The 23,787-nt window shown below is 46.1% G+C and overlaps 1 protein-coding gene across 1 annotated transcript in view; it reads left to right on the top strand.

The window, feature by feature from the left end:
* The first annotated feature begins 11,633 nt into the window (after positions 1 to 11,633).
* Positions 11,634 to 23,787, top strand: part of NSMCE1 (NSE1 homolog, SMC5-SMC6 complex component) — a 28,604-nt gene continuing 16,450 nt past the window's right edge. Inside the window, exons 1-2 of the mRNA XM_039257527.1 lie at positions 11,634 to 11,776; positions 17,312 to 17,458. Of these exons, the coding sequence (XP_039113458.1) occupies positions 11,737 to 11,776; positions 17,312 to 17,458 (187 nt within the window). The 5' untranslated portion in view covers positions 11,634 to 11,736. The remainder of the gene's footprint in view (positions 11,777 to 17,311; positions 17,459 to 23,787) is intronic.

Below are 23,787 nucleotides of genomic sequence, written 5' to 3'. Positions count from 1 at the left end.
GTCTATCTTCCTCATCAAACGTATCCCTTCCCTCGGGGTCCATCTTGAACGCTGCCTCTTCCAGAAAGCCTCTATTATGCCAAGCCCAAATACCTGGGTATTTTTTCCGCCAGCATTCACCTGCCTTTCTGATGCAGCAGCTCACGGATTTTATTTGGATACACGATCCCTCCTTTTTCGTGGAACCATCCATCAACTTGTCCATTTACCTCTGTCCTGCAGCAGAGGCCAGGAGCTTGCCAGTTATTTCACTTGTCCCCTTAAGTTTCCCAGCTCCCTGCAGTGAGGGCAGACCATGTGACCGGTTCTGACTGATGACAATAGAGTAGAAATGACAGATGTCACTTTCAGGCTGCGGCAGTAAAAAGCTCCTGTGCCAAACTCCAGGCTCGAGAGACCCCTGCACGGTCACCAAGGAGGCTTCACGTTTAGGGCATGTGTGGCTACAAGATCGGGGAGCCTCTGTTCGTCTGAGTTGCCGCTCACGGGGTAGGCAGCATGCCTTCAAATCAACAAGTGGGGCATGTTTGTTATAGCACCATAACCTTGACTCTCCCAGGTAATAAATATAAGCCCAGTATCCTTCCAAGAAACTTTTAAATTTATATATATATATACATTTTGCTTATGTTACCCAGAGTCAGGTTTTGGCACCTAAAGTAGCTTAACTGGTAAATTCTAAGAGCACTTAGCGGTCTCTCCTTTGACTGTACTTACTAATGTGTATCAATCATATTTTAAAAAAATTTTATTGTTTTTTACTTATTTCTGAGAGAGAGAGAGAGAGACAGTGTGAGCAAGGGAAGGTCAGAGAGAGAGGGAGACACAGAATCTGAAACAGTCTCCAGGCTCTGAGCTAGCTGTCAGCACAGAGTCCGATGTGAGGCTCGAACCCACAAACTGTGAGATCATGACCTGAGCCAAAGTTGGATGCTTAACCGACTGAGCCACCCAGGCGCCCCGATCTTATTTTTTAAATCAACCTGACTACAGGGTCTAAGACTAATCTGTGCATCTTACTACACTGCTGGACATCTTCCAAGGCTCTCGATCCATTCATTGGGATGAACACAAAAATTAAATGAAAATGAAAATTTTGGTGAGTCAACTTGGTGCTTTCTTTTCAACCTTGGTTTCCAAAACCTTTTTTTGCAAGTGAGGTGTTTTGGTTTTGTCCTTGTGGTGCCAAAAGGTACTTTTTTATAGCACAGGATCTGGACCCTGTGCAGAAAGAGCTGCACTGGCAGTGTGAGGAGTAACTGATGATATAGTTTTTAGTTAGTCAGGGTGCAAGTGCATTTTATTTTATTTATAGTCTTGCAAGTGAATTTCTTTAAAATGTTTTATTTATTTCTGAGAGAGAGAGAGAGAGAGAGAGAGCGTGAGCAGGGGAGGGTCAGAGAGAGAGGGAGACACAGAATCTGAAGCAGGCTCCAGGCTCTGAGCTGTCAGCACAGAGCCTGACGTGGGGCTCGAACCCACAAATCGTGTGATCATGACCTGAGCCGAAGTCAGACGCTTAACCAACTGAGCCACCCAGGCACCCCTGCTTATTTCTTTTAAAAGAAATGTGTATAAAGTGAAAACAATGTACAAACTGCTGCCAATGGGGGTGGGGGATATTCTTGTTGGAGTAAGCTTTAAGAACATGGGGCCTGGGATGGGTGAATAAATGTGTGTTTGAACTCAGCACTTCTCAAACTTACACACTGTGGATCTTGTAGAAACACAGATTCTGCTCCGGTAGGTTGGGGCAGCCCCTCAGACTCATCTTGGTAGAGGGCTGTGATGCCCCTGCTCTTAGTTCACGGGCCACCCTCAGAGGAGCGAGTGCGGGGAGGCCCCTGGGCAATGCAAATGGTCCCTGCAATTCCAGAGCTCTTAAAGGCTTATTTGGGACCACACTGGGTTTGGGGTTTTGATCAGCTTGCCCCGAATTCAGCCTTTGCTATGCGTTCTTTGTAAGTCGGTTAGGAGATCACTATGACCGTGCATCTTATCTGGAAACCTCTTCCCTGGCAGCCTCACTGTCTCTTTAGAAAAGAGTTGAGAATGGGTGGCCTGGGTGGCTCAGGCGTTTGGGCATCCGAGTTCAGCTCAGGTCATGAGCTCCCCTGAGTTCACGCCCCACATCAGACTCACTGCTCTCTGCCTGTCAGCACAGAGCCCACTCCTCTGTGGGATCCTCTGTCCCCATCTCTGTGTCCCTCCCCTGCTTGCCCCCTTCCAAAAAGAAATAAATACTAAAAAAAAAAAGAAAAAAAAAGAATAGAGTTAAGAGGGAAGAAACAGGCAAAGCAGAGCCCCGAGAAGGAAAAATAAGGGTAAGAAATTTTACATGCTAAAACGTGCTCACTTTACTCATATTTAGCTTTAGTTAGTTAGTTAGTTAGTTAATTATGGGGACTTTTCCAACAAGACTGGCCATTTGTTTGCTCAGGCTAAGGGGCATTAAAAGAAGGCCATTACAAGAAGAGATTAGGACTGCTGGTGGCTTGATAGGGGGAAGGAGGTGGAAATATTATGAAAAGCTCCTGCTTTTCATTTTTAACAATTAACAGGCAGCGTTAGTCTTAGGAAAAGCAAAAAAAGCCTAGATGTAGTAATCGTCCTCAGAGATATCCTGTACTTAGCAAGAAAAGTCACTGTTTGCTTATGGCAGCAGATAAGTCTATATTTTACAACTATTAACACAGAAAATAGAAAAAGGTTTTAGGATGCCCCTACTCAAGGGATAATCTAGTTCTAGGGAAAATCTGCTCACATAAAACAATTCTCAGACGCTGCATAGACATGGCTTTAACTATCTCCTAATTGTACACAGGAACAATCTTATTACGCACCCTGCCCCCGCAAATATTTATGATCACAGACTCCATTTATTTTGAAAAATAGTATTTCTTATGATTTTAAAGTAAAAAAATGCTTTTGGAAAGAAGCTGAAAAATATAAGGAGGCGACAAGAAAAAAATTTACCTATAATCTTCCCATTCAGGGATAGCCACTGATAAAATTTGGTGTATATTCTTGTAGCTTCTTGTAGTTTTCTCTCCCTCTTAAAACATTCCGCGTTATGGCCTTTTTTTTTTTCTGACCTCAACTATGTTATGAAAACATGATTTTTGGGTTACATGATATTCCACAGAACTTTGATTTATTCCGACTATTCCTCTCTTTCACTATTTGGAGACATTCAAATTGTCGCCATTCTTCCCTGATAAAATTAAGGCTCTGATGCATTTTTTGTTTTTGTCTATTAACCTTTGGGTCCATCTCTGATTATTTCCTCAGACGGATTCCCAGAAGTGGAATTACAAGGTCAAAGAACATGATATGTGTGCGGTCTGGATGAACACAGCCAAATTGTCTTTTAGAAAGATTGAGCAGTCTACACTGCCTATGGCAGTGCGTGTATTTCTCAATCCTGTGTCTGAGTCTTCCCGGACTTTAAACAGGAATTGTTTTTAAAATCGACATTTGGGACCTGCCACCATCCCTCTAAGATGAAGGGTGAGTAGAGAGGGAAATCACTTTCCCTTTCTGCCCCACGGGCTCTTACCCATCATCTCCCCCGGATCCAGCCTAAAATGTAATGAATCCAAAAAGCATGTGAGTAGATAGACGTGAAAGAGGACCATCATAGGAAGGTGGAAAGGGTCTGACCAGGACTCCGGTGAGACCTGATCTTACCCCTCACCCTTTCCATTGATGGCCATGTACTTCTAGAAAAACCAAAACTATGACTTTTGTTCTTTCTCGTATATTCACTCTTTGTATCAGAAATTGTTTTTATTTTATTTTGTTTTTAAAAATGTTTATTTAGGGGCGCCTGGGTGGCTTAGTCGGTTAAGCGTTCGACTTTCGCTTAGGTCATGGTCTCGAGGCTCGTGGGTTCGAGCCCCGCTCGGGGTCTGTGCTGACTGCCAGCTCAGAGCCTGGAGCCTGTTTCAGTCTGTGACTCCCTCTCTCTCTCTGACCCCCCTGCTCATGCTGTCTCTCTCTCTCTATCCTAGAAATAAAATAAATAAACATTTTTATTTATTTATTTATTTTGAGAGAGAGAGAGAGAGCGAGGAGGGGGAAGGCAGAGAGAGAGGAAGAAAGAGAATCCCAAGCTAATAGTGTAGAGCCCAATGCTGGGCTCGAACTCCAAACTGTGAGATCATGACCTGAGCTGAAATCAAGAGTCAGACGCTCAAATGACTGAGCTGCTCAGGTACCCCTAGTAATTGTTTTTAAATTTTATTTATTTATTTATTTGTTTGTTTGTTTATTTATTTATTTTTAAAAAGGTTTACTTATTTTTGAGAGAGAGAGAGAGAGAGGGAGAATGTGTGTGTGTGGGAGCTAGGGAGGGGCAGAGAGAGAGAGAGAGGGAGACAGAGGATTCAAAGTGGACTTTGTGCTGAGAGCAGATAGCCTGATGAGGGGCTTGAAATCACAAACTTGGGGATCATGACCTGAGCCACATTCTGAGGCTTAACCAACTGAGCCACTCAGGTGCCCCTAGAAATTGTTCTTAAATACAGAAGAGTGAAAGTGAACAAAATGACAGTCGTCTACTTTCCCACCACCCACCATTAACCACTGCTAGCATTTAGGCATATTTGCCTTGATAAGAAAATTAGACAACCATTATATGAATGTATAATTTTGTTATTTTAATTTAAAATTTGAACAGTACAGAGAAGCCTGGAGACTTCTTTATCCCCTTCCCCCCACCCCCTTTTCCCTTCCTCGAGATCCTCTAGACAGTGTTTCCAGTCCTTAAAAAGAAGATACTTTTATAAGCATAGACTAATCTAGGGAAAATATAAAATATTGCCATTCTGCATTTCCCGATTTCACCCAAATAGTAACCTTTGTATCATCTTTGTATCTTGTTTTCTCCCCCCTCTCTCCCCACCCCCCCAATTCACTATGCTTGTAAGACTCATCCATGTAAGGGTGCCCGGGCAGCTCAGTTGGTTGAGTGTCCGACTCTTGATCTCGGCTCAGGTCATGATCTCACAGTTCATGAGATCGAGCCCCACATTGGGCTCTGTGCTGACAACACAGAGCCTGCTTAGGATTCACTCTCTCCCTCTCTCTCTGCCCCTCCCCCAGCTTACTTGATCTTGGTCTCTCTCAAAATAAAAATAAAATAATCAAAACAAAACTCATCCATATAGATACTTGTGAGTGAATTCATCCCTCTTAACGTTATATGATCATCCATCCCACACGAATATTCTGCTTTTTCATTTCCTTGTTAGTGGATAGTTAGGATGTTTGCATCGTTTCTTCTATCGGCAACACTGCTGGGGCAAACCTCTCAAGATCACAAGGGAGATTTTCTCCAGTTCAGGTCCTGAAGTGGAGTTGCCAGACTGACGCTCTCCAGAGACTGTAAGATTTACAACTTTGCCAGATATACCTGGGGATGCTGGCTTCCCCTCCCTCACCCCATGCAACATTTTGTCCTTCTTATGGGGGGAAGCTGGTATGTTTTTGTTGTTTGTATTTCCAACCGATAGGAAGGCCAGCATCCTTCCACACCTTTTCTGGAAGAAACGGTCTAATTAAAAACATTTTTTTTAATTGGAGTATTGTTGACACATGATGTTACAGTCATTTCAGGTGTACAGCATTGTGATTTAACACCTCTGTTCGTGACGCTGTGTTCACGAGTGTGGCTGCCATCTGTCACTGTGCAGTGTTACTAGAATAGCATTGACTGTATTCCCTATGCCTTTGATGCCCATGACTTATTCATTCTATAACTGGAAGCCTGTATCTCCCACTTGCCTTCACCCATGTTGCCCATCCCCCCACCCCCTTCCCTCCAGCAACCATCAGTTTGTTCTCTCTGTTTATAGGTGTGGTTCTGCTTTTTGTTTGTTTGCTTATTTATTTGTTTTGTTTTTTTTAAATTCCAGATATGAGTGAAATCATATGGTTTTTGTCTTTCTCAGTCAGATGTCTATCATTTCGCATAAGTAGCCTCTAGGTCTATCCATGTTCTTGTAAACAGCAAGATCTTATCCTTTTTAATGGCTGCAGTAATATTCATATTCATATATACATAAACACCACATCTTCTATAGCCATTTGTCTATCGATGGGCATTTAGATTGCTTCCATATCTCGGCTATTGCAAATAATGCTGCAATAAACATAGGGGTGCATGTCTCTTGTTGAATTAGTGTTTTTGCTTACTTTGGGTAAATACCCAGTAATGGAATCATTGGATCATATGGTAGTTCTATTTTTAATTTTTGGAGGACTCTCCATGCTGTTTTCCACAGCGGCTACACCAATGTACATCCTCACCAATCATGCACGGAGGTTCCTTTTTCTTCACAGCCTTGCCAATACTTGTTAATTCTTCTTACCTTCTTAATTTTAGCCATTCTGACAGGTATAAGATGATATCTGGTGGCTTTGATTTCCATTTCCCTGATTAGCATCCAAAATACATGAAGAACTTATACAACTCAACACCAAAAACCCCCAAATAATCCAAAATCCAATTAAAAATGGGCAGAGGACCTGAGTAGATATTTTTACAAAGGAGACGTACAGAGACCCAACAGACACATGAAAAGATGCTCAGCATCTCTCATCGTAAGAGACAGGCTTGTGAGGCACCGAGAGACTCGGTCTTTGCATCGTTGCTTATAATATACATTGGACCTGACATTTTCCTTAATGCTGTTGTTCTTGTTTTGGTATCTAGATTCGATTTAGCCTCATAGAATTCTTGGATAGACGTCTCTGTCTTGTTCCTATTCTGGTGCCATTTGCATAATATAGTTTGTCTTGTATTTTGCGTTTGTAGAGTGTATCACTCTAGTTAAACTGTCTCAGCCTGGGCGTTTTAGAAATTGGGGCAGATCCACTGCTTTTCAGCTTCAGTGATGATTATTGGCCTAGTTCTCTTCTGGGGTCAAGTTTTGTAATTTGTATTTTTGTCAAAAATTCCCCCTTTAATCTAGATTTTCAAATATACCTGCAGAAATTTGTCCGTAGTATATTCTTATGCTTTCTAAAATTTTTATACTCTATCTGGTATGTATCTTTTGCCATGTATAATATTATTTTTTTGATAGATCTTTTTAAAAAATTTTTTAATGTTTATTTTTGAGAGAGAGAGAGAGAGAAACAGACAGACAGACAGACAGAACAGGGGAGGGGCGGAGAGATAGGGAGATACAGAATCTGAAGCAGGCTCCAGGCTCTGAGCTGTCAGCACAGAGCCTTACGTAGGGCTCGAACCCACGAACCGTGAGATCATGACCTGAGCCGAAGTTGGATGGTTAACTGACTGAGCCACCCAGATGCCACCCCTCCTTTTTTTTTTTTTTCATAAATTTGGTTTCTATAATCAATTTTATTTTCTTTTTTGTTTTATTCAAGTTGGCCTTTGCTTTATTGTGATTTCCTTTTTTTTCTGCTCTCTCTGGGTTATCTGGTTGTTACTTACCTACCTCTCAAATGCAATACTTAAATTTTTTCTTGTTTTATCCTAAGTACACTTAAAGCTATAAACCCCCCTATAACTGTTATTTTAGTTGGATCTCACAAGTTTCATTATGCGAGGCTTCTTTTTGTCATTCATTTCTAAATATTTTGTAATTTCCATATTGGTTTTCTTTTTAATACGAATGTATTTTTCAGTTTCCAAATGTATGTTCTTTTTCTCTTAAAATTTTTATAAAATCTTTCAACATACACCAAGGTATGAAAACTAATATAACGATCACTGAGCTTAATGCTTATCATGTTCAATTTTCTTTTTCATAAGTAACAGATGTACATGTTAAAAAAAAATAGATCATCTGGTCTTCAGCGCCCTCTCCTCAGAGGCCATTTCAGTAAGTAATTTAAGGTCTGTAAGTGGTATGGGTTTCTTTCTGGCTGTCTTTCTGTTGATTCTTCATTTTACTTCATTGTGGTTTGCAAATGTGGTCTATAGATTCTTTGGAATTTATCGAGGCTTCCTTTGTGGCCAGTATACAGTCAATTTCTGTAAATGTTCCAAGTATGTTTGAAAAGAACAGATGTGCTGATGTTCTTTTTCTAAAATACAAACCTTCTCATCACTTCCTCCCCGATCGCTTTTGTGGTCTACAGGTAAAAGACCGACCCTCTTAGCCTAGGATTTGGCCCAAAGCTTCCCCTCTAGCCAGGTTTCTTGGCTACCTGCCTTCTGTACAAGGAATTTATGTCCGCGTAGCCCCTGGACCTTTCAGGGGCAACTTTCAGAAGAGTATTCGAGCTGGTAGAGTTGTCCTGTAGCAAACAGCCCAATGTCTGGTGCAGCGAAGGTCCTAACAGATGCACACTGAGCTAGCTTCCGAGGGTGGAGTCATGCTGAGACAGGATGGTCGCCTGATGGTGGGTCACTCACTCTTCTGGAACTCCAGTCCTTACTACTTGCTTCTAGTGGACCCAATCCACCTCACTGAGACCTCCGGCTGCTGTATCCCTCCATGTTGATTTCTCAGCGCCTTCTCTTTCTATGTTTCCCTCCCATACAAAGGGGGAGGACTTCAAAGACCCTCCCACCGACACTCTCCAATGGCTTTGACTTCTAGGGTCACCTGTATTTGTCCCACCAAAACCTACCCCATGATGAGTCTACACAGAGTTTCTGCCCTGGGGCCCCGGGCAGGGGGACGGGAGATAGACGGGGGTCAGGAGTGATGAGCCTCCTGACGCATTTATAATGGTTTCAACCTTAGCTGGGACCCCACTTTTGCTTTCCCTTTGGCATCTGTTCCAAACCTTTGATTCCCCTCAAATCCCCAAGCTTCTCCCAGCTCCTCTGTTTAGCAGAATGATGGTTTGCTACTTCGTGGAGAAAATAAGAAACATCAAGGGGGAACCTCTCTTTATCTAACCATTCTTACCTCTTTTCCTCCTGTTTCAGAAATGCCACTCTTCCTTTCTAGGGTAAAAGAAAAACCTATCATCATACGCCCTTGACCCCATCCTCTCCCGTCTCCTGTTTTTTATTCTGTTGGTTACTCCCTCTGCTCCTCTTCATGTCTCCCCTTCCCAAGCCATGCTTTCTAGAAGTAGTCAGCATCCCCTTGTCCCCTTCTTCAGCTTTCGTGCCCTCGCTTGTCTTGGAGGCCAATCCAGTTTCTTCCTGGTTCTATGGGCTTTTATTGACCATCACCTTCTAAATGGGTGCCACGTCTTTCTTCTTCCCCTTTTTATTTATTTTTATTTTTTTAATGTTTTATTTATTTTTAGCAAAGAGAGAGAGAGAGAGACAGTGTGAGCAGGGGAGGGTCAGAGAGAGAGAGAGTCACAGACTCTGAAACACGCTCCAGGCTCTGAGCTGGCAGTCAGCACAGAGCCCGACGCGGGGCTCGAACCCACGAACCGCGAGATCATGACCTGAGCGAAAGTCGGNCACGCTCCAGGCTCTGAGCTGGCAGTCAGCACAGAGCCCGACGCGGGGCTCGAACCCACGAACCGCGAGATCATGACCTGAGCGAAAGTCGGACGCTTAACTGACTAAGCCACCCGGGTGCCCCTTCTTCCCCTTTTTAAAAATGGTGTGTGTGTGTGTGTGTGTGTGTGTGAGAGAGAGAGAGAGAGAGAGAGAGAGAGAGAGAGAGAGAGAATGAGCAAGGGAGGGGCAGAGAGGATCTGAAGCTGGCTCCACACTGACAGCAGAGAGCCCAATGGGGGCTCAAACTCACAATCCACGAGACCATGACCCGAGTCAAAGTCAGATGCTTAACCAACTGAGCTACCCTGGTGCCCTAGGGGCACATCTTTCTTGATCTCTCCAGAGCACTGACAACTGAGACCACACCCTGCCACTCAATACTCTCTACCACCTGTCTGCCTCTGATACCACTTGGTCTTGAATTCCTTTCTTCTCCTTCTACCTCCTTTCTTGCCCCTTTGATCCTAAAGTGTCAGTGTTCCCAGTGTTTTCTGTCCATGGGTCTCTGTTTTTATTTCTTTACCCCCCAGGAAAGCACATGTGTTATCACTAAGGGGCATAGTCTCTACCAAGCTTCAAACAATGGCTGCGGTAGGGCAATGCCCACCTATTGTCGCCACATTGCGCTCGTTTTTTAAGAGCGGTCAGATACCCTAGGGTTTTATGTGAAATGTTTCCGCTTTAAACATTGGTAATGAATTCAAAATTTTACAAAACTATGCAGGGTAAACAAAATATAGATGGTCTCCTTACAGCTGTTCTCTTCTTTGGCTGCCCCTAAGGCATTTTATAAAGTATTTTATTAGTAAAGATAACTCACACTGAGGCCTTAGTAGGCACCAGATACTGTGGTCCACATATTCATTCCTCTCTTCGCAATACTATATCAACAACGTGCTATTCTTATCCCTGCTTTATAGATGAGCAAACTGGAATGGAGAGCTTCCGTATTTTGTCCTGGGTCTTAGAGATACTGAGTTGAAGAACCAAAATCCAATTCCAGACAGTCTAGCTCTCCAGCTCAAGCTCTTTTTTTTTTTAAGTTTATTTATTTACTTTGAAAGAGAGAGAGAGAGAGAAGAAGAAGGAGGAGGAGGAGGAGGAGGAGGAGGAGAAGGAGGAGGAGGAGGAGGGCAGAGAGAGAGGGAGAGAGAAAGAATCCAATCAGATTCTGTGCTGTTATTGCAGAGCCTAATATGGATGGGGCTTGATCTCACAATGATGATATCATGACCTGAGTGGAAATCAAGAGACTGATGCTGAACTGCCTGAGCCGCCCAGGCGTCCGCCGCCCCCTACTCCAATCAAGCTCTTAACTAGTACACGCTACTGCTTTCCTCACTTGGCAGACAGGGAAACTGAGGTCCAGAGAGGTTGAGAAATTGTCCACGGTCACAGGAGTGGTAACCGGTCAGTAGGGATTTGAAGCTCTCATCACAGAGATAGCAGCTTGCACTCTCTGCTGTTCTGTAATTAGTTACCTGCTTCCCTGCTAGACTGCAGCCCGGGAGCTGGGACGCAAGCGTTTGTAAAATGAGTGCACTCGCCTGGCAGAGTTCGCTCACTTCTCTTAATAACTTCATTTGCTTCTCCCAACAAATTCCTAGTTAAGACAGTAGCTAACATTTAATCGGCACTTTCAGTGTGCGTGATTTCTTTCAAAACCTCGTGAACGCACTATTTCATGGGGACTATTATCATCCCCATTTAACAGAAGAAGAAACCGAGGCTCAGTGCAGCTCAGTGACTTGCCCAAGATCTGGCAACTAGTAAGTGGCAGAGGCAGGATTCCAGCTCAAGCTGTGTGACAACAGAGCCCTCATTGCTGACTCTGAGGCCATAGTGTCGGTTATACAGGTGGGGAAACTGAGGCCCGGGGCAGGGTACTGGCTTGTGTCGGCGGGGCCATGACTTTTAGGGGGAGGATCCGCTGCATGCCTGCCCTTCCGACTCCTAGGTCGCTGGGTGCCACTGTGGGGCTGGAGGCCCAAGGAGGCAACCGGGAGCTCCGCCGCATAAAGCCCAGAGAGAAGGGCGAGAAGAGCAAAACTGCATCTGTGGGAGGGCCTCCTCGGCACCATGGCAACGGCGCGGCGGGAAAGCAGGAAGTGCGTCACCAGGTGGGAGGGACGAATGGGCGACATCCACCAATGGGAGCGCCGCGCTCGCGTTCGCCCCGCCCCGCTGGAGGAGCCGAGGCCGCCTTTCTGCCTTGGCGGCCGGCTTTGGGGGCAGCGCCGGGGTGTCGCGGTGGGTAATCCAGGCGAGGGCCCGCGAGGCTGCCAGGGATGGAAGAGGGCCGTGCAGAGAGGCGACGGAGGACGGAAGGTGGGGGTCAGGCCCCGGGGTCGGCCCGTGTCCGTACCGGAGTGTGGCGCTGGGGGCCCGGGGGCTTGGGGCTCCTCACTTCCTGATGAGGAAACTGAGGCCCGGAGAGGGGCTGGAAGGCAAAGTAGACTGGAAACTAGGGCCCCCGACACACAGACACTGTTAAATCGTAGTACTAGGTGGAAAAAGCGTGTTTACTCCTAATAGTAGGTGGGGAAACAAGCAAAATACAGAATTCTGTTTGAACTGAATACGGAAAATATGGCCTTCGTTGGACGGCCCTCCGTTATCTCGCCGCTCTCTGGGCTTGTCCTAGAAATCTTTACTTTGTACAAGGCCACCGCTTCGTGTTTTAAAGAACCCCGAATTTCTCCCATTTTCGAAAGGCATATGATGCCTATATTCGTTGTTAGGTCACACCTTGAAAGGGGGTCTGGGGCAGCCCCTTGTAATGAAATACACTAATATTTTCATAGCGAGATATGTGCGTAATGACGTCAAAGGAGGTACAGAACCGGCGTAAAGAGCCTCACCGTAGGTCAGGTCAGGGTTCCAACCTGAAAAGATTTTGCCTTTAGGACGTCTTTAGATTGGAGAGTGTAGGTGAAGCGGTCCTGATTTCATTGTAGGCTCCTGTGTTCTCGCTTACTTGGACAGTTTCTGAGCCCTGCTTTCGTTTTGCCATTCTGATACCCGTCGCCTGTGCCCTCAGTCTTTGTTTCCTCACCTTCTTAACAGTTATTTTGGGTGTTAATGTAACATATTTACATCATTTCTTAAGATAACTAACATATCCGGGACTGGGCTCAGGTCATGATCTCGGTGTTCGTGGGTTCGAGCCCCGCATCGGGCTCTGTGCTGACAGCTCCGAGCCTAGAGCCTGCTTCGGATTCGGTGTCTCCCTCTCCCTCTGCCCCTCTCCTGCTCGCGCTCTGTCTCTCTCAATAAATAAATGTTAAATTTTTAAGATATATAACATGTATAAAAATGTTTGCAACTGTAAATTTGAAGAATAAAAAGAAAACCAACCCCCTATACCCCCCCCCCCCCCCAAATCAGGGTAAGAAATAGAACATACACAGAATAGCCCAGATTGAATCCTTTCTTCCCTCACTAAAGACGACCATCTCCCTGTATTGTGTTACCCATGCCATTGTTTTTCTTTCTGGTTGTTAGTATGCTTCTGTAATGCCTGCCACGTATGGTTTGCCTGGTTTTGAATTTTGTAGAGGACCCTCATCTGTATTTGTGGGACTTTGTTTTTGCATGTAATGTCACATATACGAGACGTGTCCATGTTGATGTGAGTAGCTCTACTTTACCTTCATTGCTTCGTTGCTGTTTTGAATTCCGAGGTTTCATTATAAGCGGAGGCATGCTTTAAGTGATCGCCTTTTATGCGGTTGCCAGAGTTTTGCTGCCGTGGGGCGCTTTTATAAACATATTTCCTGGGGCAAATGTGGAACATTTCTGTAAGTTATATACCTAATAGTGGATTTCTGGAGATACCCAGATTTGCGAGTAATATCGCATCGTCTGAAGTGGTTTATAAGAGTTTACCCTCCACTAGCCTCAACCATTCTGAAGAATTATTGCCTAAATAACACATTAATCACCGTGGTTTGAATACTCATTTGCTGGATGACATTGAGATGAAGCATCTTTTAATATATTTGTTAATGTTTTGTGCATCCTCTTTTGAACATTTCTGCTGCTTATTTTTTGCTTGTCTTCCCCTTATGGTTTTGTAGGAATTCTCTGTGTGTTCTGAGTATGAATCTTTTGTGGTTTCACCATGTCTCAGATACTTCCCAGTTTGTAGCTTTTCTTCTCTCTGTCTCTCTCTCCCACTCTCTACTATTTTTGGTGAACAGAGGTTCTTAAAATTTTAACGAAGTAGAATTTATCGGTATATTCCTTTATGGTTTAGACTTTTTGTATCTTTTAAAAAAGTTCTTCCCTGCCTTTGGCTCCTAAACGATGTTCTCTGGGGCACCCGAGTAGCTCAGTCAGTTGAGCGTGCAACTTTTGATTTCGGCTCAGGTCATGATCTCACGGTTCCCGGGATCGAGCCCCGTGTCGATCCTGCCGAGCCAGCTTGCGATTCTCTCTCCTCTCCCTCTGCCTTTCCTCTGCTTGCTCGCTCTCAAAATAAATACACAAACATTAAAAAACATCTTAAAAAAAAAAGAAAGATGTGCCCCTATATTGTTGTTCAAAAGTTCTATAGTGTTTCCTTTCCCACGACCTTAATCCTCAAAACGATTTTTGTGCCTAGTCTGACATGAGGGTCAGGCTCTCTGGATTTTCACATACGGGTAATCTGTTGTTCTGGTACCTTCTATTGAAAAGCTTACTTTGATCTGGGCTTCCCTTTTTCCAGCGTGTTGAGTACCCGTGTCTGTGTGCGTGTCTGTGTCTGAGGTCTGGCCCCCTGGTCTTCTCTGGTCCATGTCTGTACCATTGGCATACAGTAGTCATTACTCGAGATTCATGAACTGGTGACAGGTATGACAAGTCCTCCTGCCTTGAGCTCCTCCCCGATGGTTTGCTGTTTTGCCTCTATGTCTTCCCTGTAAACTTGGGAATTATCTCGTCAAATCACTCACAGACACACGTAGCCGATGGGGATTTTGATTGGAATCGCATGGATTCTGTTGCAGGGGCTTCAGTGGGATTTGAAAATGATTGCTTTCAACAATTCATCCCTAAGCATGATGCTCCCTGTGGGTTTTTGTCGATAGCGTTAGTAGATAAAGGAAGTTTCCTTCAATTCCAAGTTTGTTAAAGAGTTTTTAGTACGAGGGACTGTTGAATTTTATCAATCATATTTTCTGAATCTATTAAGATGCTAGTAGGCTTTTTCTTCTGTATGCTGGTAATATGCCGACTCAGACTCATTGATTTTTTTTCTCCCCCAGCTTTATTGGGACATTATTGACATATAACATTTGATTGATTTTCAGATGTTAAACTGCTACCCAGATAAACCCATCTTGGTCACCATATATTATCCTTTTTATGTTGCTGGTTTAGATTGATTAACATTTTGCTTACGGCCATTGCAGCTACGTTCCTGAAAGATACATTTTCCTTTCTTTGAAGTCTCTGTTAGATGTTAATGCCCAACGTATGTCAGCCTTATCAGATGATTTGGGCAGAGTTTGCTCTTTTTTGGGGCCCTGGGATAGTTTTGTGACATTTGAAATCACTTGCTTCTAGAATGCTTGGTAGGACTTCTTGATAAATCTATCCGGATCTGAACTTTTCTTTGTGGGAGGATAGATTTCCCACAGAGTATCTTCAATGGTTATAACACCTGTTAGGTTTTCAGATAATTCTTCAGTTGGTTTTGAACGGATTTCCTATAACTTTGCCTATTTAAAACTTTAGATTATTTAAGTTGTTTGTGTGTCTGCAATTAGTTCCCCCCTTTCATTCCAAGTATTGTTTGTTAGTCTTCTACCACTTGGAAAATCTTGTCAGAGGTTTGTCGCTTTTATTATGTTTTTTTCTTAAAATTTTAAATGATCATTTTTTGAGAGAGAGAGAGATCAAGCACGAGGTGGGGAGGGGCAGGAAGAGAGGGAGACACAGAATCCGAAGCAAGCTCCAGGTTCCGAGCTGTCAGCACAGAGCCTGATGCAGGGCTCGAACCCATGAACTGTGAGATTGTGACCTGAATGGAAGTCAGATCCTTAACTGATGGAGCCACCCAGGCGCCCCATTACATTTTTATTCAAAGACTAATTTTGGTTTTGTTGATCTCTGATATATACTCATTTTATTCAATTCTGCTCTTTATTATTTAACTTTCTTGTAACTTTTTTTGGATTTAATTTGCAGTCAGATTTAATTTTGCTGATCCCAGCGCTAGGAAATAAACTGACTGGCTGGATCTGAGGCTGGTGGGGTTGTGGTGGGGGGAGTGGATGAGAATTGGACACTCAGGCCCTGGTGTTTGTGTGACTGCATGGACTGGATCCCCCCAAACTGGAAGATTTTGCAAAGCGGACTCAGGGGAAGAAAAGGGGTGGGAGGGGGACGGAGAAGATGAGTCCAGTTCAGGATCTGCTGAGGCTGTGTTACTGGTGAAGTTGCAGGCAGTCAGAGAAACTGGCCCCAAGCTGGTGGGTCTCCCCTCCTCTGAGGTCCAGCTCATGTGCTGCTTGAAAAGACGAGCGAGCGGCAGCTAGCCTTTTTGTGTGTCTTCTAGTCCTATCTCATTTAAACCTCATCTTCTCAGGGACGCCTGGGTAGCTCACTCAGTTAAGCATCTGACTTCAGCTCAGGTCATGATCTCACAGTTTGCGGGTTCGAGGCTCCTGTTGCACTCTGTGCTGGCAGCTAGCTCAGAGCCTGGAGCCTGTCTTCAGATTCTGTGACCCCCCTCTCTCTCTGACCCTCCCCTGCTCATGCTGTACCTTTCTTTCTTTCAAAACTAAATAAAACATTAAAAAAAATTTTTTTTAAACCTCATCTTCTGCCTTCAGGAGGCTTTTTTATTATACCCATCTTGTGGAGGAAAAGACTGAGGCTTAGGGAGATGAAGCTTGTTAGCTAGAAGTGTTTTCGCACTGTATTTGCCTAAAGTAACAGCCAATTTCTTGTGCGGGTCATGGCACCCACCTGAAGTGTATGTTAAAATCTCAGAATTCCCAGCCCCCTCTGCAGCCAGACCTCCAGCAAAGGGGCCCAGGCATCTGTGCCTTTCACGCCCCAGTTAGATGACTCTTAAGGTGGAGCAGGTTGGGCAGACCCCCGTCTCCACACCATGAGCCTGCTTCTAAACCCACGCCCTTTGCCTCCGCACCGTGCCACCGCTCCGTGGCACGAGCAGCATTTTTGATCAGGACTCGTGTGATCCTTTTATCAGCTCTGATCTCTGGTTTGTGGAAAGATGATGTTTCAGTAGAGAGTGAGAGATTGCAAAAACACCCCACAGATTGCAAAACACCCCACAGCGACAGTAGTTTCATCAGTGGCTTGGGAGACGGGGAGGAAATCATGGGCTAGGCGTCCGCTAGGAGTTCTTCAGGTGGTGCCCACTGTTGTCATCGTGGCCGGAGAAAACGGGGCCTCGGCACCCTGTGTCCAAGGCCGCAGGTCTCCTGAGTGGCTGGACCACATTTTGGAGCCCTCAGTGTCCAGTAGTAAAGCTGGCCACCATGTAGGTGGTGCTCAGCTGTTGCCAAGCTTTTATACGTGTTAACCATCAAACTGAGTAATTCTCCCGAGGACGTTCCCAGCATTGGGCTCACTTGAGAGATCAGAGACCAAAACAAGCCCCCTTTCACACAGCCCAGGGGTGGGGCAGGTGGCTGGCCTCAGACCCCCACTCCCTGCCGGCCACCCAGGGCCAGTGTGCTTGGCCCTGACTCCCGTCCTTTCCGCTTCTGTGCCATTGGGCGGGATGAACTGGGGTCCAAAAGCTGTAACAAAGGGATAGTTGTGAACGTTGGTAAGTCCACACCCCCAGAACCTGGCTTTCAGAGTGCCCAGAGGTGACACGGTGTCCTTTGCTTCTTTTCTTAGCGCCTCCGTGCGCGCAGGGCAGCGCGAGGAGAGCGGGCGCCATGACCGATGTCCACCGACGCTTCCTCCAGCTGCTGATGACTCACGGGGTGCTGGAGGAGTGGGGTGTGCGGCGCCTGCAGAAGCACTGCTACAGGGTCCATGACCGTGAGTACCGTCCCCTGGGCCCGGGTGTGGGGCCCCACCCCACCCCCAGGCAGCGCCCCTCAGCTGGGCCTTCAGGCCTCTCTCCGTCTCACTCCAGCCCGTTTCTCATCTCAGCTTTGACTTTTTTTTGTAAGCAAATCTGACGTGTAGCCCGGTCGATGGGGACTTGGCGCTATCTTGCTGTGGTTCACACCAGCATCAACTCCAGCCTGAGTTTCTTCATTTCTAAAATGAGGATAATGAATCATCCTTGACACCATGGTGGGGGCGGGGTTCAGAGGATTAAGAGACAAGATGCACAGAGAGTTCCTGGCCCAGGGAAGGTGCCCGCTTGGCCGTTGCTGGTGAGAGGGCAGCCCAGCACAGTGGGGGAGAGCGCAGCCTTGGACTCGGCAGACCCGGGGGAGTGGCACCCACCCTGTGCCAGCCACAAGCCCTTGCGCACATCCCCAGCGGGCTGCCGGGAGGGGAGGGAATGCAGGCAAAGCACTCAGAGACCCCACTGGCTGAGGTTTCAGTGGCGGGAGGGAGCCGTGGTGGGAGGAAGCCATGGAACGGACGCTGGCGGGTCAGCAGGATCTGCATCAGTGGCTCTCATTGAGTTGAGTTGAGTGTCAGTGTGGGGAGACCTTGTTGCATCAGAGAAAAAGCAGATAGATTTTACTCACTGCATGATGTCACCGTGTTAAGCTTTCTGTAAGACTCAGGGATTTGTGTTGTTTGTGAACACACCCATCTGCATGTAAAGGCGTAAGAGTGCGCCAGAAGGCTATGTGACACACTTGTGAGGGGCTTGCCTTCGGGGAGACATCAAAGGACACTTTGGTCTTTATCCTATTTTGGCCTTTTATTAAAGAAAAAAAAAGCCTCGGAGCAAACGTGGCATTCTTAGTGTGGCCTCGTAACGATCATCTCTTCTGATGAACGGGAATACAGGTATCTGTTTATATTCTTTGCTTTTGTCTTTCTGTCCATGTTTTTAATTTTCAAGGGAAGAGCGGAAAGCACATAGAGGGAAGCCAGCCAGCCAGGAGGGGTGAGGGAGGGTGTGCACGGTGTGCCAGGGTCCCGAGTGAAGGCACACGAGACAAGGGGCCGCATTTAGAGACTGGCGCCCATGGCACGGCGGAAGAGGCCAGATCGACAGAGGTGAAGGGTGGGTGGGGGCAGGAAGGGCGGGACAGAGGCAGATGCCCTGAGAGGGTGCGCGCTGGGGAAGAGGCAGGTTTGGAGGGACCGGCCCCTCGCGGTGTCCCGCGTGAGACCCCGGGAGCCCGCCGGGGTGCGCAGACAAGCGGTGGGCTTGCAGGGGGCCAACTACAGGGAAGCCTGTTTAACTTTGTCTGATCCCATGTATCCAAACTTCGTTGACCTACCCCTGACATTCTTCGGGAGTCCCCAGACGGGCAGGGGGGACGTGCGGGGACCGTCCGTGCTCTTCTGGTGTGCAGGCTGACTGATCAGGAAGAATCTAGTGTATGCACGCCACGGTGACGGGGTTTCTTTTGTACTTCGTTCTGGGGACAGAGTGGACGTGCAGAAGGACTGGCAGCGGGAAAGCACACCGTGAGTGCTGTGCCGCAGAGCTGTCCTGGTGAAAACATGTCTGCTCCGATCGCCTGCGCTGGGGTGCATGGAGGGCTCTGGCAAGGGCCTCCCTTATGGAAAAGGAGACTTACACCTGCCAAGCTGGCTGTCCTTGCTCTTGAAAAACACAATAGGCTTCTAACCACCCACCCCGTGGTGTGCTCCAGGAAAGGGCATAAGAATGTTTTTCTTCGTTTTTTGACTACGTGACAGTTCATTTCTGCTTGCCCTCAGTTTCTCACGTAAGTCCTAAATGTGGGCTCTAACGCTAATGGGGAAGTTTCGTAGCTCGCTGCAGGGAGCCACATGGTGCCTCAGGACTAAGAATGAAAGTGTTTTTGCCTTTGTTTGACCTTTAAAGCTGTTATGACCTAACTCAGGAAAGTCCTGTACACTATATCTAGGAATTAATTTATTCTTCAGGCACCATATCTGTGCATCAAGATGCAGTTATGGCTGGGTCATCAGGATAGAACTGTAGTTTGTTTTCCCTACCCTTTGTTAAAAAAACAAACAAAAAAGCTTTTTCTCAAGCGCTGTTGTTATTTTAGAGATTTTAAAGCACAGAATGATGGAAAGAAAGTATTCAAATTAAGCAAATACTTACAAGACCCGACAGCATTGTCTGTCTTGTGAAGCAATGCCCAGGAAAGTCCCCTTTCACCAACTGGAAAAACATTTAGCTTCTAAGATAATTATGAGACAGAAGAGTGATTGAGTCTGCGAGTTATTCTGATTACAGCTTCCCATGGATTTGCATCCAGCTTATCGAAAACACTTCCTATTCTGGGCTCTGGTTCGGGCCCTCTCTTTCCTGTCACCAGTGGGAGAAACAAATTCCCCCGTCCTGCTGGCTGGTGAGAGTCCAGACTCTGGCACGCTGGCGTGAAGCCTTGTGTCTGGACTCTGCGTGCCACGAGGGACCTGCGTGCTGTAAGAGGGCACCTCGGGTCGTGAGCCAGCACTTGAGTACGTGCATGAGGTCACGCAGCACTGCTCGCCATCGTCTCCTGGGGGCCAGGGCTCTGTGTGAGGGACCAGTGACAGAGACACACAGCCTTTGCTTTTGCCTTGGGTCTCATGAGTCATGCAGATGCAGAATCGTGATTCCAGGAGAAGCCTCCCTGGATGGAAGTGGGTACAGTAAGCCGGTGGGGGGGGGGGGTGATGGTTAAGGCGACTTGCATTTGAGGATTTCCACTTTTGACCAAGATAGAGTAATGGGGACCAATTTATTACTTACCTATCTGAGACAGTTAAAAAATGGACAGACCATCTGAAACACTGGACTTTAGTCAGCGAAGGACAGTGATGCCTTGAGAGACAGGCGGTGAAGGCTTTCCCTTCTGACACCAAATATGTGTTGTCTTCTGCAGTCCCTCCTCTCCAGTTCTCTGGACACCAGAGATGTTGGTCAGCTCAGTTCTGACGCTGTTTACCTGGAGTTAGGGCCCCATCTCACAGTTACAGGCTTCCATGCCACAAGGCTGCCCCCATGTCAGATGCCAGACTCAAGCCTGGGCCACCTATACTTCTGGCTGACCGGCTAGAAAGCAGGGATTCCTGTGGCCCCTTCCTCAAGTTCAGTCATTTGCTACAATGGCTCACAGAACTCAGGAAAACACTTTACTTACATTTGCTGGCCTAGGGTAAAGGATACAGCTCAGGAACAGCCAAATGGGAGAGGTGCATAGGGCAGGGTGTGGGGGGCGGTGGGTGGGCACGGCATTTCCACGCCCTTTCTGGGTGCTCCGCTCTCCCAGCACCTTGACGTGGATCTCCACATGCCGTCATGTGAGGGTTTTCATGGAGCTTTCATTACACAGGTGTGATTGATGGTCAACTGGCCGTCGGTGACTACTCCCTGTCTAGTCCCTCCGCCCTCCCCAGAGTTGGGGGACGAGGCTGAGAGTTCCAGGCTTCTAATCGAGGCTTGGTCTTCCTGGCAGCCAGCTCCCATCCTGAAGCTCTTTAGGAACCTGCCAAGAGTTGCCCCATTAGAACAAAGCACTTGTGTCACCCTGATCAGTCAGGAAATTCCAAGGGTTTTGGGAGTTCTGTGCCAGGAGTCAGGGATGACAGCCGTCATTAGACCTCAGGCAGGGAGGGAATGAGCAGCACAGTTGCCTCAGCTCGCTGCCCGTGAGCAAGTTTTCAGGCCCTGGCACAGGGGAACCCCGGGCAGAACGGAACAGATTGGCTTAGCTGATGGGATGGGGGACAGGAGCTCACGGGGACAAGAGCGTTTACAGGTCAGAGCAGCAGTGGGGGTGCGCAGAGAGCTGGAGGGCTGTGGAGTTGGCTGAGAGCTGAGATACCCAGGCAGTGGCCGAGGCTAGGCAGAGATGCGGGAGGAAGGATGGAGAGAGAGGCGCCTGGGGGGCTCAGTCAGTTAAGTGGCGGACTCTTGGTTTAGTTTCAGCTCCGGTCGTGATCTCACGGTTTGTGAATTCAAGGTCCGCATTAGGCTCTGTGCCAACAGCATGGGGCCTGCTTGGGGCTCTCTATCTCCCCCTCTCTCTGTTCCCTCTCTCTGTCTCTGTCCCTGTCTCTTTCTTTTAATGTTTAAATAAGTAAACATCAAAAAAGTTAAAAAAGGATTTGGAGAGAAGCAGTGCTTGATGTTCACAGGGCTGGGAGGGAATAGTGCCCGTACCAGGCACAGTGGCTTCCCCGGTGAGCTCTACCAAGTGCTTAAGGAAGCACTGCTACCAGTTCCCCCCACACTCCTCCAGAAAGTTGGAGACTAGGGAGCACTTCCCAACTTGTTTCTCAAGGCCTGAATTATCCTGATACAAAAACCAGACAAAGACATTGCAGAGAGAGAAATGGAAAGACCAAGATCCTTCACGAATATACATGCTAAAATTTTAAACATAGTTTTAGCAAATCTAATCCAGCAATATATAGAAAGGATGATACAATATGACCAAAGTGGGATTTAGCCCAAGAATGCAGGGTTGGTTTAATATCTGAAAATCAATCCATGTAGTTTGCCATATTAGACTAATCAAGAAAAACCATATGATCACCTCAGTAGTGCAGAAAATGCATTAGACAAAGTCTGACATCTGTCTTGGCATGATGCACCAGCAGTTTCTTACAGGAAACTAAAGAGACCCTAAGGATCAGGGGAGACGCAGATTTACAGGACAGGCTTAGAGCAGGAGAGAGGATTCAACACTCTCTCTGCAGAGTTAAAAAATCTAACATGAATTGTGGACCAAATCCCTCAACAAAGTAGGAAAGAAGGAAGGTTCTTTAACCTCATAAAGAGGTTCTATGTATAACCTGCAGCTAACATCATACATACTTCACTGTGAAGACTAAGTGCTTTACCCTTATACCAGTAGCAAGACAAGAACGTCTATTCTAACAATCTCTGTTCTAGCCAGTGCACTTAGGCAAGAAAAAAGAGAAGGCATTCAGATCGGAAGGGAAGAAGTAAAACTGTTTATTGAAAGATAGGATCGTCTATGTAGAAAATCTGATGGATCTTCAAAAAAGCTCCTAGAAGTGATAAGTAGGTTTTGGTAAAGTGGCAGGATGCAAGATCAATATCCAAAAATGTGTTGTATTTCTATGTGCTTGCAGTGAATCATCAGAAATTCAAATTTTAAAAAGTACCCTTCAAGATAGCATCAAAAAATGCGAAATACTTAGGAATAAATGTGACAACAGTTTGTAAGCCCCGTACACTGAAATGAACAAAACATTGCTGAGAGAAGGCTAAGAAGATCTAAATAAATGGAGAGACATAATGTGCTCGTGGGCTGGGAAACGCAGTACTGTTAAGGTATCTGTTCTCCTCAAGTCGATCTGTGGATTCAGATCAACCCCAATCAAATCCCAGCAGCACTTTTTATAGAAATTCACAGACTGATTCTGAAAGTCATGTGGAAATGCAAAGGACCTAGAAAAGCCAAGACAGTTTTGAAAAAGACAGTTAAACTTGGAGGATAAACACTGACTAATTAAAGTTGATTAAGTGTAACTCCTTGATCTTAGGACATACTGTGTAGCTCCCCTATCGAGGCAGCGTGGTCTTGGCTTAAAGATAAAGTAATAGAACAGAGAGTCTAGAAATAAACCCACGTGTGGGTGGACAGCTAAGTTTTGACAAAATGTAAAGGCAGTTCAGTGGAGACTGTCTTCAAAAAATGAAGCTGGAATAACTGGATACCCCATATTTTAGTGAATCTCGAGCCATGCTTTGCACCATATACAAAAATTCACTCAAGATGAAACACAGACCTCAACGTAAAACCTAAAACTGTAACAGTTCTAGAAGAAAATCTTTGTGACCTCGGGTTAGGCAAAGATATCTTGGATATAACACAAAGGTATGATCCCTCAGAGTACAAGTTGCTAAACTGGACTTCAGAATTAAAAACTTCCCTTTAAAGCACACTGTTCGGGGAATAAACAGCAAACTCGCCAGAACACTGTAAGAGTCCGAGGAAGTATTTCCCCCCAAATCATCTGAGAGTCACCGTTTCGAAGCTCTGTCATCACCACTTAATTCTTCAGGGAATGTTTCTTCCTGGGAGAGACATTCTCCTGAGTCATCAGAAGATGACTGTTCAAGACCCATAGACCAATGGAACAGAATTGAGAACTCAGAAGTGGACCCAAAAGTATACAGCCAACTGATCTTTGACAAAGCAGGAAAGAATATCCAATGGAAAAAAGACAGCCTTTTTAACAGATGGTGTTGGGAGAACTGGACAGCAACATGCAGA

This window comes from Hyaena hyaena, unplaced genomic scaffold (assembly GCF_003009895.1).
Source record: "Hyaena hyaena isolate Hyena2069 unplaced genomic scaffold, ASM300989v1 scaffold_624, whole genome shotgun sequence".
In the NCBI taxonomy this organism is placed as follows: Eukaryota; Metazoa; Chordata; class Mammalia; order Carnivora; family Hyaenidae; genus Hyaena; species Hyaena hyaena.
Note: the sequence above shows the minus strand (reverse complement) of the source record. Positions and strands in the feature narration are given on the sequence as shown.